The sequence below is a fragment of the Oncorhynchus tshawytscha genome, linkage group LG18, assembly GCF_018296145.1.
Source record: "Oncorhynchus tshawytscha isolate Ot180627B linkage group LG18, Otsh_v2.0, whole genome shotgun sequence".
Lineage (NCBI taxonomy): Eukaryota > Metazoa > Chordata > Actinopteri > Salmoniformes > Salmonidae > Oncorhynchus > Oncorhynchus tshawytscha.
In genome coordinates, this window is record NC_056446.1 from 39,108,084 (window position 1) to 39,124,949 (window position 16,866).

Below are 16,866 nucleotides of genomic sequence, written 5' to 3' on the forward strand. Positions count from 1 at the left end.
TTGCCACATTTCAGGCTTCAAACATAAAGATATAAAACTGTATTTTTTTGTGAAGAATCAACAACAAGTGGGACACAATCATGAAGTGGAACGACATTTATTGCATATTTCAAACTTTTTTAACAAATCAAAAACGGAAAAATTGGGCGTTCAAGGGGGCCGAATACTTTCGCAAGGCACTGTATTAGAAATGGTATGTACTCTGTGATGTAATGGGATGTCTGTGGTTCTACCGCACCCTTTAATCAAATGTATAATCACTTTGGTGAAAAACAATGGAAGAAACAGCATCAGTAATATTTTCTTCATTAATAAAACCACCACAAAAAAAAAAAAATCTCACTTTTCATTCACTGGCATATAAATTATTAACAATTATTAACAAGGAATTAAAATGTTTTATTCTTCAGAAGTCTGGTCCTTATATACAAAATAATATTATAAAACATATAAAGAGCAGTTGTAGCATTCATCAATATTTAAATTAAACTCTGGAAATAATCATCATTTAATATTTTTTTTTTTACATTATTGGTTCTGTAATTTCAGAAAGTCATTATAGGCAGGCAGTGGTATGACAGTGTCTTTTAGGAATCCTTTTGTGTCTCTTTAGTGCAGGGCTGTTATTGTCTATGTCCCAAATTACACCCTACGTCCTTACTTAGTGCACTACTTTTAACCAGAGCTCATAAGCCTCTGGTCAAAAGTAGTGCACTACTATATAGGAAATAGAGTGCCATTTGGGACAGAGATTATTGTAAATATAAATTTATCCGTCGGTTCCCTTCCTGTTTTCTTGGACTACTGCTGGCACAGAACTGAGTATTACGCTTCTGTGATTTATTTGTTGCGTCTTAAATGAATATATCCTATTTAGTGCACACAACCTCCAAATTACTGTTGATTCAAAAAGTGTATTTTCCACCTCTGTTTTTATTTTTGTAGGTCAAATGCTCCATGAAGAGACAAGGGTTTCGTTTTTTTAGCATCCAAACACACTCTTTTAGGCTTCTAGTAAACTTTTCACCATCTTGCATGAAATGGAAAAGTCCGGAAAAGTCCAACCAAGTATTTTTTGTTTCTAGAGATTGAACGATGAGACGTTTGTTTGTTCAGTCAAGAGATTCATCGTTCTCGTTGTGTTCGTTGTGGTTGTGGTTTCGACTGCTGGTCGGTCGTGGCGGTCAGTGGGTGATCTTCATTGAGTTCCACCCTGGACCCTGCATAGCAGGTCAATGATCCTGGCTAGGGGTTAAAGATCAGTCTAATCTCAGGCACCTCCATTTTGATTAGTTGGCTGTCGTGAGTCACCACGATTACCCTTGGAGATAAGTCAAGGGTCAACTGAGGGATCAGGGTTCAACTACGAGCTACGGACATTTTTCCTGTTTCACCTACTCTCTCCTCCAATCGCTGCCAAGGACGGATGAGTTCAGTTCAGGTTCATTGTTTTTGCTTAATAATGACACTCTACCAGTCCCCTCCACACCCAGTGCAGTTCAGTCAGTCATTTAACAGTTCATTTAACCATTTGTTCCCAGAAGTTAATAGGTCCATGACTGTGAACTGTACACATTTTGTATACAAACACTCGGTCAATGTTAAAGTTCAGTAAAGTTCAGTCTAGAGTGTTCATTTTTTCATTTTTCACGGAGGAGAGATTCCGCTCTCTTCTCTGTCTCTCTGTTTTTCTCCATGGTCCCGTCTCTGTTTTTCTCCATGGTCCCGTCTCTCTGTTTTTCTCCATGGTCCCGTCTCTCTATTGCTCCAGTGCAGCAGTGACATCAGAAACAGATCTTCAGTCTCTCCTCAGGTTCTTTGTAAACAATCCAGAAAAATATTTTCTGCCTTTGATTGCCTTTCTCCTCTGCCTTCTTGCTCCCTCGCTTTTCTAGCTCACACAGCTTTATACCTGGGAGGAAGAGAAGATGAAAAGGTTAGAGGTCAGCTGTGAGGACTGGGGAAAACAGTGAGCCATCCTTCCCATTTTCTCTATGAACTGGGAAACTGCACGCATGTCCCAAGATAATAACACTCATATAAGCCAATCACAAAAGTTATGTAATCTATTCTTGCTGGTATACTATCGCCATTGTGTTTTGCTTGGCAACATCCTTCCTCAATTACACTCAGCACCTCAGTGTTAAAAGTCCAATATGCACCCATTTTTATCTCAATATCAAGTCATTTCTGTGTAATAATTAAGTACCTTAATGTGATTGTTTTCAATTAAAATGGTCAAAAAAAAAAAAGCTTCTTAGCGAAGGGAAATTTCTCAAGCAAGAACTTAGCTAGAATTGTCTGGGAGTGGTCTGAGTGGAAAAAGGAAAAACCCTAGAAATGAGCTATTATTGGCAGAGAGGTTTGAAACTTTTTTTATTTTTTATCTTATTGGTCTATTACCTAGTGTTGGTGTTGTCACCAGACAGGCCAAAACTTCCTCCCACTGAAACAAGCAGAAACTTCAGGCGGTCTTTTCAAACAGCTCTTACACTAAAAGAGTAGTATCATCATTTTCACAATTTCACAGTATTATTCCAAACTCATAGTGTGGAAATATACATAAAACATAGAAATCCCATTTTTTGACTCCACTGGGCCTTTAAGACATAGGGTTTGAGAGACACAGTAAAGTTGAAAAGGTATCAAAACCATATTCCTGTACTTGAAAAAAAACCTATCCCTTTCTTAGACCATCAAATTTTTCAGTTTGAAGGATAATGATTTGATACCCTTTTCTAGTTTAGAGAGAGCATTATAAGATTACTCCACCAGACAGTCCTATCAGAAAGTATTCATACCCCTTGACTTATTACACATTTTGTTGTGTTACAGCCTGAATTCAAAATTGATTAAATTGGGATTTTTTTGTTGTTGTCACTGTCGGGTGCTGTCTTTCGGATGCGACGTTAAACGGGTGTCCTGACTCTCTGTGGTAACTAAATATCCCATGGCACTTATCGTAAAAGTAGGGGTGTTAACCCCCGGTGTTCTCACTAAATTCCCAATCTGACCCTCATGGCCAACTAATCATCCCCAGCTTCCAATTGCCTCATTCACCCCCCCCCCTCCTCTCCCGTGTAACTATTCCCCAGGTCGTTGCTGTAAATGAGAATGCGTTCTCAGTCAACTTACCTGGTAAAATAAGGGTTTAAATAAATGAAAAATCTCACCCACCTACACACAATACCCAACAATGACAAAGTGAAAATATGTTAATTTTTTAAAGACAAAAGAAGTCAATACAGAAATATTTGCCCATTACCCCATTACTTTGCCCATTTTTCAAGCTCTGTCAAATTGGTTGTTGGATCATTGCTAGACAACAATTTTCAGGTCTTGCAATAGATTTTCAAGTAGATTTAAGTCAAAACTTGAATTCACCTGACAGCAGGACAATGACCTAAAACACAAGGTCAAATATACACTGGTATTGCAAGAAGGCAGTGAATGTTCCTGAGTGGCCGAGTTAATTAATCTCATAGTGTCTGGTGGAAAGTACAGTAAACCAGGTTTTCCATTAGGATTTCTCCTGTGCCATTATGTTTTTTTATTTTTATCCTGAATAACTCCCCAGTCCTTAACAATTACAAGCAAACCCATAACATGATGCAGCAACCACTATGCTTGAAAATATGGATATTGTTACTCAGTGATGTGTTGTGTTGGATTTGACCCAAACATAACACTTTGTATTCAGGACAAAAAGTTAATTGCTTTGCCACATTTTTTGCACTATTACTTTAGTACCTTGTTTCCAACAGGATGCATGTTTTGGAATATTTGTATTCTGTACAGGCTTCCTTCTTTTCACTCTGTCATTTAGGTTAGTATTGAGGAGTAACTATAATATTGTTGATGCATCCTCAGTTTTCTCCTTTCACAGCCATTAAACTCTGTAACTGTTTTAAAGTCACCTCATGGTGAAATCCCTGAGTAGTTTCCTTCCTCTCCAGGAACTGAGTTAGGAAGGATGCCTGTATCTTTGTAGTGACTGGGTGTGTTGATACACCATCCAACGTGTAATTAATAACTTCACCATGCTTCTCCATTACTGCACCTGTACATAGCCCACCTATAATTTAGCCCAAACAACTACCTCTTTCCCTAGTGTATTTAATTTATTTGTTTTGCTCCTTTGCACCCCATTATTTTTATTTCTACTTTGCACATTCTTCCATTGCAAATCTACCATTCCAGTGTTTTACTTGCTATATTGTATTTACTTTGCCACCATGGCCTTTTTTTGTCTTTACCTCCCTTATCTCACCTCATTTGCTCACATCGTATATAGACTTGTTTATACTGTATTATTGACTGTATGTTTGTTTTACTCCATGTGTAACTCTGTGTTGTTGTTAGTGTCGAACTGCTTTGCTTTATCTTGGCCAGGTCGCAATTGTAAATGAGAACTTGTTCTCAAATTGCCTACCTGGTTAAATAAAGGTGAAATAAAAAAAATGTAAAAAATAAATGCTCAAAGGGATATTCAATGTCTGCTTTTTTTTCGCCCATCTACCAATAGGAGCCCTTCTTTGCGAGACATTGGAAAACCTCCCTGGTCTTTGTGGTTGAATCTGTGTTTGAAATTCACTGCTCGACTGAGGGACCTTACAGATATGTGTTGTATGTGTGGGGGTACAGAGATGTACCCCCACATGTTAAACACTATTGCACACAGTCCATGCAATTTATGTGACTTGAAATGTTTACTCCTGAACTTATTTAGGCTTGCAAAGGGGTTGAATACTTACTGACTTAAAACATTTAATCTTGTAATTTTTTTATTAATTTGGAAAAACATAATTCCACTTTGACTTTGTAGGGTATTGTGTGGAGGCCAGTGATACAAAATCTCAATTGAATCCATTTTAAATTCAGGCTGTAAGACAACACAATGTGGAGAATGTCATGGGGTGTGAATGCTTTCTGAAGTCCCTGCTATATATATATATATATATAAAGGCCTACAGTATCTCGCCCTGTCTTATTTTGAAGGAAAATAATATGTGTAAAAAAAAAAAAAAAATGTGTAGAAAAAAAATGTGTAAAACCCCCCGAAACATCACCAACCATAAATATCATTGATACTATACTACTGTACAACTGACATGAAATACTTCAGATAAGTACTTTTTTTTGTTGCCGTTGTATTTTTCTCGTCTTACCTCTGTTGCTATGACGCACTCCCTCTTCTCTTCTCCTATAACAAAGACAGACTGGTAGATCTGAGAGTCTCGAGGGGAACATATCGTTGATATCCTACACTCCTCCTTTTCACTGCAAAAACACACAAGTCAACACACACTGTTAGCCTGTGTGTGTGTGTGTGTGTGTGTGTGTGTGTGTGTGTGTGTGTACCTGGAGGTGTACGTGTATATACAGTATGGGTACAGATGTAGGATCTTAATTTGTGCAAATTTGCTACAGAAGGAAAATAATCCTGCAGCGACAGGAAATGTGGATTATTATGTGGATTATATTTAATGGACATTTTTTGTTGTTGAGGCTGATACATTTTTTGTTAGGGTGACTCAAGTCTGAAATGTCAGAGTGGAAGTGACAAACTCAAATAGACTAAAAGTTTGCATTTCCTGCAATTCTCAGCAACATAAGAGTGATCAAATTAAGATCCTACAGCTATATGGGGTCTTCACGTCTACTCCCGCTCCTTCCCTCCTGCGTTCGATGTCGCCGGGATACTAACCACCGGTCCTGGCAATCATCATTACGCGCACCTGATCTTCATCATTACGCGCACCTGATCTTCATCATTACGCGCACCTGATCTTCATCATTACACGCACCTGAGCTTCATCATTACGCGCACCTGATCTTCATCATTACACGCACCTGAGCTTCATCATTACAGGGCACCTGAGCTTCATCATTACGCGCACCTGAACTTCATCATTACACGCACCTGAGCTTCATCATTATGCGCACCTAAGCTTCATCATTACGCGCACCTAAGCTTCATCATTACATCACACCTAGACTCCATTACCTCCCCTTTATCTGACACCCCCCTTAGGTTCCTTCCACAGGCAGTATTGTTTCTGTGTGTTCATATCTAGACGCTACTCCTACGTTGTATCGTTCCATGTTCTTTGTGATTTTAAACTGCTTCTCGACTCCCAGCATCTATGTTACAGGGAGGAGAGTAAGTGGTAGGGTTTAAACCGTTGCATTCAGGTCCTGGTGCGACTTACAAAATGAACGAGACCGTTTTTCTTCTCTCACAGTTAACAGAACAGACTTACAGCCTATAGAAATAATGTCCAGAACGCATGACCTTTCACCTTTCACACATGTACGGAAACAGTTTCCTGGAGTGTTAGTGTAGCAATGGTACCATGCGCTATAAGTAGCCTAGCCATAGGTCTCAAGGTATATCGCCATGTTTGTAGATCAAGATAGAAACCTTAATTTATAGAAACATGTACATTCTTTTACCTGTACATTCCACTCATCGGTATTTTCTCTTCTAAACACTTGTCGTAGATGTGATTTAGTCTTTTATCCTCTTGCGACTTATCATCCTTGAACTCCTTCGACTTTGCAGTACTATAGTCCAAGTGATAGTTCTTGTGGATGAAATTTGACTTCTCTGATTCGCAGTCCACCTCCAGTACAACCTTCTGATTGGTGTTCTTCAGCTGGGAGGCGGGGATAAGGTTATCCTTCTGTACGTCTGATAGGTTGTTCATGGTCTCCCGGTCTCCTCTGTCCCTGCCTATCTGCCTGTGGATGTGTCTTAGAGCCAACCCCACCATGCATAGCAGCACCAGAAACGCAACCAGCCCTACAGCCAGGGAAACTGCCGCCCACTGGAAGCCATCTTGGCTCTCTCCGTTGATCCTCTCACCACCGACTGGCAGGGTCACTGCAAAGAACTGACAGCGGGGTCCAGTGAAGCCGGCGGGACAGATACAGGTGGTGGGGGATTTCCCCGGTCCCCCTTCCCCGGTGCAGAGTCCTCCGTTGAGACAGGGGTGCATGGAGCACTCGTCCAGGATGCGGTCACAGTTTCGGCCGGCGTACCCCGGGGTGCAGGCACAGGTGTAGTCGTTGATGCGGTCCAGGCAGGTCCCTCCGTTGGTGCAGGGGTTACCGGCACACTCGTTGATGTTGATCTCGCAGCGCTGGCCTGTGAAACCAGAGCGACAGCTACACAGACGCACGCCACCATGGATCAAACACAGACCCCCTAGAGAGAGAGACACAGGGGTTCAGGGGTTTAGGGGATAGGGTTCAGGGGTCAGAGTTCAGGGGTCAGGGGTTAGGGTTCAGGGGTTAGGGTTCAGAGGTCAGGGTCTTACGCATGGGGGAGAGTACACAGTTTGCCATTATAGGCCCTGTCCGGAAACAACCCCTAGACGCTTGTGGAGGATTTGATAAGTTTAAACAATATTGTAATTGCTCCATCTTGCCCTCTGATAGGCTAGGTGGAATTTTCGCTATTGCTTACACATCTCCAATCGTCACACTACATTGTGAAGTCTCAGTAACCATCACATGGAGCAGAAGAACAAATCATACCATCCCTTTCATCACTAAACCACCATAATGAGCTGGAATGCTTATCCAAAAGGTCGACCTGACCCAAAACACAGGCCAATGAGCTTATCCAAAAGGTCAACCTGACCCCAAACACAGGCCAATGTGGATGTGATTGTGATATTTATTTGTCACATTATTTTCCTTTCTACTCAGTAAATCCAATAGTAAAGCTAACAGTACAGCTAACAGTACAGCTAACAGTACAGCTAACAGTAAAGCTAACAGTAAATCCAATAGTACAGCTAACAGTACAGCTAACAGTACAGCTAACAGCTAACATTAAAGCTAATAATAGTACAGCTAACAGTACAGCTAACAGTAAAGCTAACAGTAAATCCAATAGTACAGCTAACAGTACAGCTAACAGTACAGCTAACAGTACAGCTAACAGTACAGCTAACAGTAAAGCTAACAGACAGCTAACAGTAAAGCTAACAGTACAGCTAACAGTAAAGCTAACAGTACAGCTAACAGTAAAGCTAACAGTAAAGCCAATAGTAAAGCCAATAGTAAAGCCAATAGTAAAGCCAATAGTAAAGCTAACAGTAAAGCTGACAGTAAAGCTAACAGTAAATCCAACAGTAAAGCTAACAGCTAACATTAAAGCTAATAGTACAGCTAACCGTACAGCTAACCGTACAGCTAACCTTACAGCTAACATTAAAGCTAACATTAAAGCTAGCCGTACAGCTAACAGTACAGCTAACAGTACAGCGATGCAGGTTTGGGGTCAATTCGATTTAAAATCTAGTCAATTCAGGAAGTACACTGACATCCCAATTCCAATTGCAATTTTCTTCAATGGTTTGCAATTAGGAAAATATTGAATTGGAATGTACTTTCTGAATTGACTGCAATTAAAATATAATTGAGCCCAACCCTGCAGTGTTGGGTGACATTCCTGGAAGCTGACAAGAAGTCACCACATGTTTACATCCAGGACAATAGACACACAGTTCCCACAGATTCCTGTTGTTCCATAACACTTCCAGCCTACCGAACCCCAGGGGAATTCAGGGAAGAGGGAGAGAGAGAGTACAGGCGTTCTCCCACACTTTCAACCTGCCAGGGGAATTCAGGGGAAGAGAGGGGAGAAGGAAGGGGGAAGAGAGAGGAGAGGGGGAAGAGAGGGGAGAAGAGAGGGGAGAAGGAAGAGAGAGGGGAAGAGAGGGGAGAGAGGGGAGAGAGGGGAAGAGAGGGGAGAGAGGGGAAGAGAGAGGAGAGGGGGAAGAGAGAGGAGAGGGGGAAGAGGGGAGAAGAGAGAGGAGAGGCGGGAAGAGGGGGAAGAGAGATGAGAGGGGGAAGAGGGGGAAGAGAGATGAGGGGGAAGAGAGAGGAGAGGGGGAAGAGAGGGGAGAGAGGGGAAGAGAGGGGAGAGAGGGAAGAGAGGGGAGAAGGGAGGTGGGAAGAGGGGGGAAGAGAGAGGAGAGGGGGAAAGAGAGAGGAGAGGGGGGAGAGAGGAGAGGGGGAAGAGGGGAGAAGGGAGGCAGGAAGAGTGGGGAAGAGAGAGGAGAGGGGGAAGAGAGGGGAGAAGGGAGGCGGGAAGAGGGGGAAGAGAGAGGGAGAGGGGGAAGAAAGAGGAGAGGGGGAAGAGAGGAGAGGGGGAAGAGAGGAGAGAAGGGAGGTCGGGAAGAGGGGGAGGAGAGAGGAGAGGGGGAAGAGAGAGGGGGAAGAGAGAGGGGGGGGAAGGGAGGTCGGGAAGAGGGGGAGGAGAGAGGAGAGGGGGAAGGGAGGTCGGGAAGAGGGGGAGGAGAGAGGAGAGGGGGAAGAGGGGGAGGGGGGAAGAGGGGGAAGAGAGAGGAGAGGGGGAAGAAAGAGGAGAGGGGGAAGAAAGAGGAGAAGGGAGGCGGGAAGAGGGGGAAGAAGAGAGGGAGAGGGGGAAGAGAGAGGAGAGGGGGGAAGAGAGAGGAGAGGAGGGAAGAGAGAGGAGAGGGGGAAGAGAGAGGAGAGGGGGAAGAGAGAGGAGAGGGGGAAGAGAGGGGAGAGAGGGGAAGAGAGGGGAGAAGGGAGGCGGGAAGAGGGGGAAGAGAGAGGAGAGGGGGAAAGAGAGAGGAGAGGGGGGAAGAGAGAGGAGAGGGGGAAGAGAGAGGAGAGGGGGAAGAGAGAGGAGAGGGGGAAGAGAGGGGAGAGGGGGATGAGAGGGGAGAAGGGAGGCGGGAAGAGGGGGAAGAGAGAGGAGAGGGGGAAGGAGAGGGGAAGAAGGGAGAGGGGGAAAGAGAGAGGAGAGGGGGAAGAGAGAGGAGAGGGGGAAGAGGGATGAGGAAGAGGGGGAAGAGAGAGGAGAGGGGGAAGGGGGGAGAAGAGAGGGGGAAGGGGGGAAGAGAGAGGAGAGGGGGAAGAGAGAGGAGAGGGGGAAGAGAGAGGAGAGGGGGAAGAGGGGGAGGGGGAAGAGAGGGAGAAAGAGAGGGAAGAGAGGCGGGAAGAGAGGGGAAGAGAGAGGCGAGGGGGAAGAGAGAGGCGAGGGGGAAGAGAGGAGAGAAGGGAGGTCGGGAAGAGGGGGAAGAGAGAGGAGAGGGGGAAGAGAGGAGAGAAGGGAGGTCGGGAAGAGGGGGAGGAGAGAGGAGAGGGGGAAGAGAGAGGCGAGGGGGAAGAGAGAGGAGAGGGGGGGAAGGGAGGTCGGGAAGAGGGGGAGGAGAGAGGAGAGGGGGAAGAATGGGGAGAGAGGGGGAAGAGGGGAGCAGTGAGAACCGGACTTGAGGAGGGTAAAGAAGAGGGGAAAGTGAGTGTAGCTTACCGTTGGCGCAGGGAAGGGACGTGCACTTGTCCACTCTTTTCTCACAATTGAGTCCTGTGTATCCGGGAGGACACTCGCAGGTGTAGCTGCGACCATTGTCCTTCTGATGGCACTGTCCGCTGTGGAAGCAAGGGGAGTCTGCACACGTCAGCAGGCTGTGTTCACAGTGAGAACCCTCGAAACCTTGCGGACACGAACACCTGTAGCCAACATCCAGGTTCTGGTGGAGGAGAGAGAGAAAAAGGAAATGATTTCAGATCTAACAGAGACCGTTGGGAGTGTCGATATGGAGACTTTCCAGTAAAGGGAGAAAGAAGGGGATGCAGTATTTATTAAAGCAACATTCAAATAGAGCCAGTGAGAGTTGTTGGTCAGAGGGTCCTACATTCTCCAACCAAGCTCATACTTTTTCTTGCTCATACATTCTGACCAGACTGGTCCCTACTAGTCTGGTATCTAGTGACTCCTGAGATCCACTGCTACAACTCTCTTATAACCTGTCCATCTTGCTACTACTACTGCAACTACTGCAACTACTACTACTACTGCAACTACTGCAACTACTACTACTACTGCAACTACTGCAACTACTACTACTACTACTACTACTACTACTACTACTACTACTGGAACTACTACTACTACTACTACTACTGGAACTACTACTACTACTACTGCAACTACTACTACTACTACTACTACTACTACTACTGCTACTGGAACTACTACTACTACTACTACTACTACTGGAACTACTACTAGTACTACTACTGGAACTACTACTACTACTACTACTACTACTACTGGAACTACTACTACTACTACTACTACTACTGAACTACTACTACTACTACTACTACTACTGGAACTACTACTGGAACTACTGGAACTACTACTACTACTACTACTGCTGCTACTACTACTACTACTACTACTACTGAACTACTGGAACTACTACTACTACTACTACTGAACTACTACTACTACTACTACTAGAACTACTACTACTACTACTACTAGAACTACTACTACTACTGGAACTACTACTACTACTACTACTACTACTACTACTGCTACTACTAACTACTGCTACTGAACTACTACTACTACTACTACTGCTACTACTACTACTACTACTACTACTGCTACTACTACTACTACTACTACTACTACTACTACTACTACTACTACTACTACTACTACTGGAACTACTGGAACTACTACTACTACTGCTACTGAACTACTACTGCTACTACTACTACTACTACTACTACTACTACTACTACTACTACTACTGCTACTGGAACTACTACTACTACTACTACTACTACTACTACTACTGAACTACTACTACTACTACTACTACTACTACTACTACTACTACTACTACTACTACTACTACTACTACTACTACTACTGAACTACTACTACTACTACTACTACTACTACTGCTGCTACTGGAACTACTACTACTACTAACTACTACTACTACTGGAACTACTACTACTACTACTACTGAACTACTACTACTACTACTACTACTACTACTACTACTACTACTACTGGAACTACTACTACTACTACTACTACTACTAGAACTACTACTACTACTACTACTGCTACTGAACTACTACTACTACTACTACTACTACTACTACTACTGGAACTACTACTACTACTGGAACTACTACTACTACTACTGGAACTACTACTACTGCTACTGAACTACTACTACTACTACTACTACTACTACTACTACTACTACTGCTACTGGAACTACTACTACTACTACTGAACTACTACTACTACTACTACTGGAACTACTACTACTACTACTACTACTACTGAACTACTACTACTACTACTACTACAACTACTACTACTGCTACTGGAACTACTGGAACTACTACTACTACTACTGGAACTACTACTACTACTACTACTACTACTACTACTACTGAACTACTACTACTACTACTACTACTACTGGAACTACTACTACTACTACTACTGCAACTACTACTACTACTACTACTACTACTGCAACTACTACTACTACTGCACTACTACTACTACTACTACTACTACTACTACTGCAACTACTACTGCAACTACTACTACTACTACTACTACTACTACTACTACTGGAACTACTACTACTACTACTACTACTGCAACTACTACTACTGCTACTGAACTACTACTACTACTACTACTACTGGAACTACTACTACTACTACTACTACTACTACTACTACTGAACTACTACTACTACTACTACTACTACTACTACTGGAACTACTACTACTACTACTACTACTGGACTACTACTACTACTAACTACTACTACTGCTACTGAACTACTACTACTACTACTACTACTACTACTACTACTACTGGAACTACTACTACTACTGGAACTACTACTACTACTACTACTACTACTACTGCAACTACTACTACTACTACTACTGAACTACTACTACTACTACTACTACTGCTACTGGAACTACTACTACTACTACTACTACTACTGGAACTACTACTACTACTGGAACTACTACTACTACTACTGGAACTACTACTACTACTACTGGAACTACTACTACTACTACTGGAACTACTACTACTACTACTGGAACTACTACTACTACTACTACTACTACTACTATTAACTGACCGTGTGGAGTCCTCCGTTCCTACAGGAGATGTTACTTATAACCTGTCTCTCTACAGATGTAGGATCTTAATTTGAACACTCTTTTGTTGCTGAGAATTGTCCTTCACAGTAGGAAATGCAATGTTGATGTGTATTTTGTTTCAGGAGAGTCGAAGGTCGAGAGCCATGCATCCCCTGAAACAAGCCTCACTGCCTGCTTAACCCGGAAGCCAGCCGCACCAATGTGTCTGAGGAAACACCGTCCAGCTGGCGACCGTGGTCAGCTTGCAGGTGCCCCGGGCCGCCACAAGAGGTCGCTAGAGCGCGATGGGACAAGGAAATTCCATCCGGCCAAACCATTCAGTGTTTCAAAAAGGCTTCCGAAGTTCCAATTTGAAATGTCAGACTTGATTTGCCCAAACAAAAAATTTATCAATCTCTACCAAAAATGTCCACTATTCATAATCCACATAATAATTAACATTTCCTGTTGCTGCAGGATTATTTTCCTGCTGTAGAAAACTGGCTCAAATTAAGATCCTCCATCTGTAGCTACTACTACTACTACTGTTCCTTCTAACGTGGTGATCCAGCGACTCCTGAGGGGCTCACTACTCACCGTGCAGAGTCCTCCGTACCTGCAGGGGTTGCTGTCACATTCCTGCAGCTCCAGCTCACAGTTTAACCCAGTGAACCCAGGGGGACAGGTACAGGTGAAGCTGCCCTGGCCTGTGTTCATACAGGTCGCCCCGTTCACACACGGCCGGTGGTGCGTGCAGAAGTTCAAGTCTGGAAGGGAGCAACAGAGGGGTCAAAGGTCGAATAAAGGAAAAATATAGGCTAATATATCAGGTCAAGGTCAACTACTAAAAGTATAAATCATAGTTCACAGACTCTGAGACACAATAGCCCGTATTAAGTTGAATGTGTTGACAGCTGGAGAAATTGTTTGAGCTGCGCTGAGAATTCTAAAAGTATGACAGCCAACATTCTAGTATTCCAGAACACTGCTGTGTGTACGTGGACACATTCCCTACTCCGATAGAGCCTTCAGTCAAATAGATGTGTCAACTAACATCCTTTCGACTCGTTCAAACAAAAAGGAGTGTTAAAGAAAATCCTGATAAGATCATAAGTGAGAGGGCCATCTTTATTTTTTGGTGATTATTTTAGGGTCAGTATTTTAATTATATATATTTTAAAATTGCAGATATGTTCTTATATGTTACAGTCAGATTGCCCCTTTCTCTGTGCAACTACAATGCTGATGATGATGTGTTCTTACCCTGGTCACAGAAGAGCCCTCCCCAGCCCTCCTTACAGTTACACTGCCAAGGCTGTTGGCAGGTGCCATGTTTACACGCAGGGTACTTCTTACACTCATCACAGAACAGACCCTGCCAACCTTCTCTGCACCTGGAGACACAGGAAGAGTAATTCAGGTAAACCATTTCTTCATCAATACCACTCCTTTATCAAAACATCATTGATTTACTAACTGTGTGATGAATTGATTGATTGGTTGAGTGATTAAGAATAGCTACAACCAACCAGGATATAACCGGACTAATAGTTTTATAACTACTACTTGGACCCAACTTATCCCTTAACGCAGAAAACCCCTGTTTAAAAATATCCAGATAGAGTCAATTCTTACTTCTTTTTTTTTGTTTCATACTTTTGACCACACAGTCCACAGTACCAAACTATACAATGAATTTCCACACAAACCCATTCTGGTAATTACTATACTATATCCACAAACTCATGTTCCCAACAAAAAAAGAGACAGAGACAGAGAGAGAGACAGAGACAGAGACAGAGACAGAGACAGAGACAGAGAGAGAGAGAGAGAGAGAGAGAGAGAGAGAGAGAGAGAGAGAGAGAGAGAGAGAGAGAGAGAGAGAGACAGAGAGAGAGAGAGAGAGAGAGAGAGAGAGAGAGAGAGAGAGAGAGAGAGAGAGAGAGAGAGAGAGAGAGAGAGAGAGAGAACAAGAGAGAGAGAGAGAACAGAGAGAGAGAGAGAACAAGAGAGAGAGAGAGAGAGAGAGAGAGAGAGAGAGAGAGAGAGAGAGAGAGAGAGAGAGAGAGAGAGAGAGAGAGAGAGAGAGAGAGAGAGAGAACAAGAGAGAGAGAGAGAGAGAAGAGAGAGAGAGACAGAGAGAGAGAGAGAGAGAGAGAGAGAATGAGAAGAGAGAGAGAACAGAGACAGAGACAGAGAGAGAGAGAGAGAGAGAGAACAGAGACAGAGAGAGAGAGAGAGAGAACAGAGACAGAGACAGAGACAGAGAGAGAGAGAGAGAGAGAGAGAGAGAGAGAGAGAGAGAGAGAGAGAGAGAGAGAGAGAGACAGAGAGAGAGAGAGAGAGAGAGAGAGAGAGAGAGACAGAGAGAGAGAGAGAGAGAGAGAGAGAGAGAGAGAGAGAGAACAAGAGAGAGAGAGAGAACAAGAGAGAGAGAGAGAACAAGAGAGAGAGAGAGAGAGAGAGAGAGAGAGAGAGAGAGAGAGAGAGAGAGAGAGAGAGAGAGAGAGAGAGAGAGAGAGAGAGAGAGAGAGAACAAGAGAGAGAGAGAGAGACAGAGAAAGAGAGAGAGAGAGAACGAGAGAGAGAGAGAGAACAAGAGAGAGAGAGAGAGAGAGACAGAGAAAGAGAGAGAGAGAGAAAGAGAGAGAGAGAGAGAGAGAACGAGAGAGAGAAAACGAGAGAGAGAGAAAGAGAGAGAGAGAGAGAACGAGAGAGAAGAGAGAGAGAGAACGAGAGAGAAAGAGAGAGAACGAGAGAGAGAGAGAGAGAACGAGAGAGAGAGAGAGAACGGGAGAGAGAGAGAGAGAGAACGAGAGAGAACGAGAGAGAGAGAGAGAACGAGAGAGAGAGAGAGAGAACGAGAGAGAGAGAGAGAGAGAGAGAGAGAGAGAGAGAGAGAGCGAGAGAGAGAACGAGAGAGAGAGAGAGAGAGAGAGAGAGAGAGAGAGAGAGAGAGAGAGAGAGAGAACGAGAGAGAGAGAGAGAGAGAGAGAGAGAGAGAACGAGAGAGAGAACGAGAGAGAGAGAGAACGAGAGAGAGAGAGAACGAGAGAGAGAGAACGAGAGAGAGAGAACGAGAGAGAGAGAGAGAGAGAGAGAGAACGAGAGAGAGAGAGAGAGAGAGAGAGAGAGAGAGAGAGAATTGTGTCTGGGAGGGAGAGAAATAGGATTAAGAGGTGTTTCTTACAGAAAGTGAGTGAGAGGAAAGAGAAAGACTGTTTCAGAGTTATAGAGAGAGAGGGGTAGAAAATGAGAGAAAGAAAGAAAGAAATAGAGAGAGAGAGAGAGAGACGGTAGATTACATCCCACTGGTGACATCACATGGAATATTAGAGTGGCTTGGAGAAATATCCACAAACACACACACTTTTCATAATTGCAGTATTACTTACACACACTCGCCAGGACTGGAGCAGTTTCCATTCCCTTCACTGCATCCCACCAGGCAGATGGCTGTAACACACAGAGATCAGCAGATATCCAGGGGTTAGTTATAGTGTAGGTTATAGTGGTTAGTTATAGTGTAGGGTTAGTTATAGGGGTTAGTTATAGGGTAGGTTATAGGGGTTAGTTATAGGGTAGGTTATAGGGGTTAGTTATAGGGTAGGTTATAGGGGTTAGTTATAGTGTAGGGTTAGTTATAGGGGTTAGTTATAGGGTAGGTTATAGGGGTTAGTTATAGGGTAGGTTATAGGGGTTAGTTATAGTGTAGGGGTTAATTATAGTGTAGGTTATAGGGGTTAATTATAGTGTAGGTTATAGGGGTTAGTTATAGGGTAGGTTATAGTTGTTAGTTATAGTGTAGGGGTTAGTTATAGTTTAGGTTATAGGGGTTAGAGACAGAGAGAGAGACAGAGAGAGACCGAGAGAGACATAGAGGTTAGA

The 16,866-nt window shown here is 43.4% G+C and overlaps 1 protein-coding gene across 1 annotated transcript in view; it reads right to left on the bottom strand.

The window, feature by feature from the left end:
• Positions 1-378: 378 nt before the first annotated feature.
• dll4 (delta-like 4 (Drosophila)) overlaps positions 379-16,866 on the bottom strand; it is a 23,409-nt gene continuing 6,921 nt past the window's right edge. The window contains exons 5-11 of the mRNA XM_042301028.1: positions 16,374-16,434; positions 14,242-14,372; positions 13,576-13,745; positions 10,298-10,517; positions 6,457-7,210; positions 5,169-5,280; positions 379-1,912 (exon numbers count right to left, since the gene is read on the bottom strand). Of these exons, the coding sequence (XP_042156962.1) occupies positions 1,907-1,912; positions 5,169-5,280; positions 6,457-7,210; positions 10,298-10,517; positions 13,576-13,745; positions 14,242-14,372; positions 16,374-16,434 (1,454 nt within the window). The 3' untranslated portion in view covers positions 379-1,906. The remainder of the gene's footprint in view (positions 1,913-5,168; positions 5,281-6,456; positions 7,211-10,297; positions 10,518-13,575; positions 13,746-14,241; positions 14,373-16,373; positions 16,435-16,866) is intronic.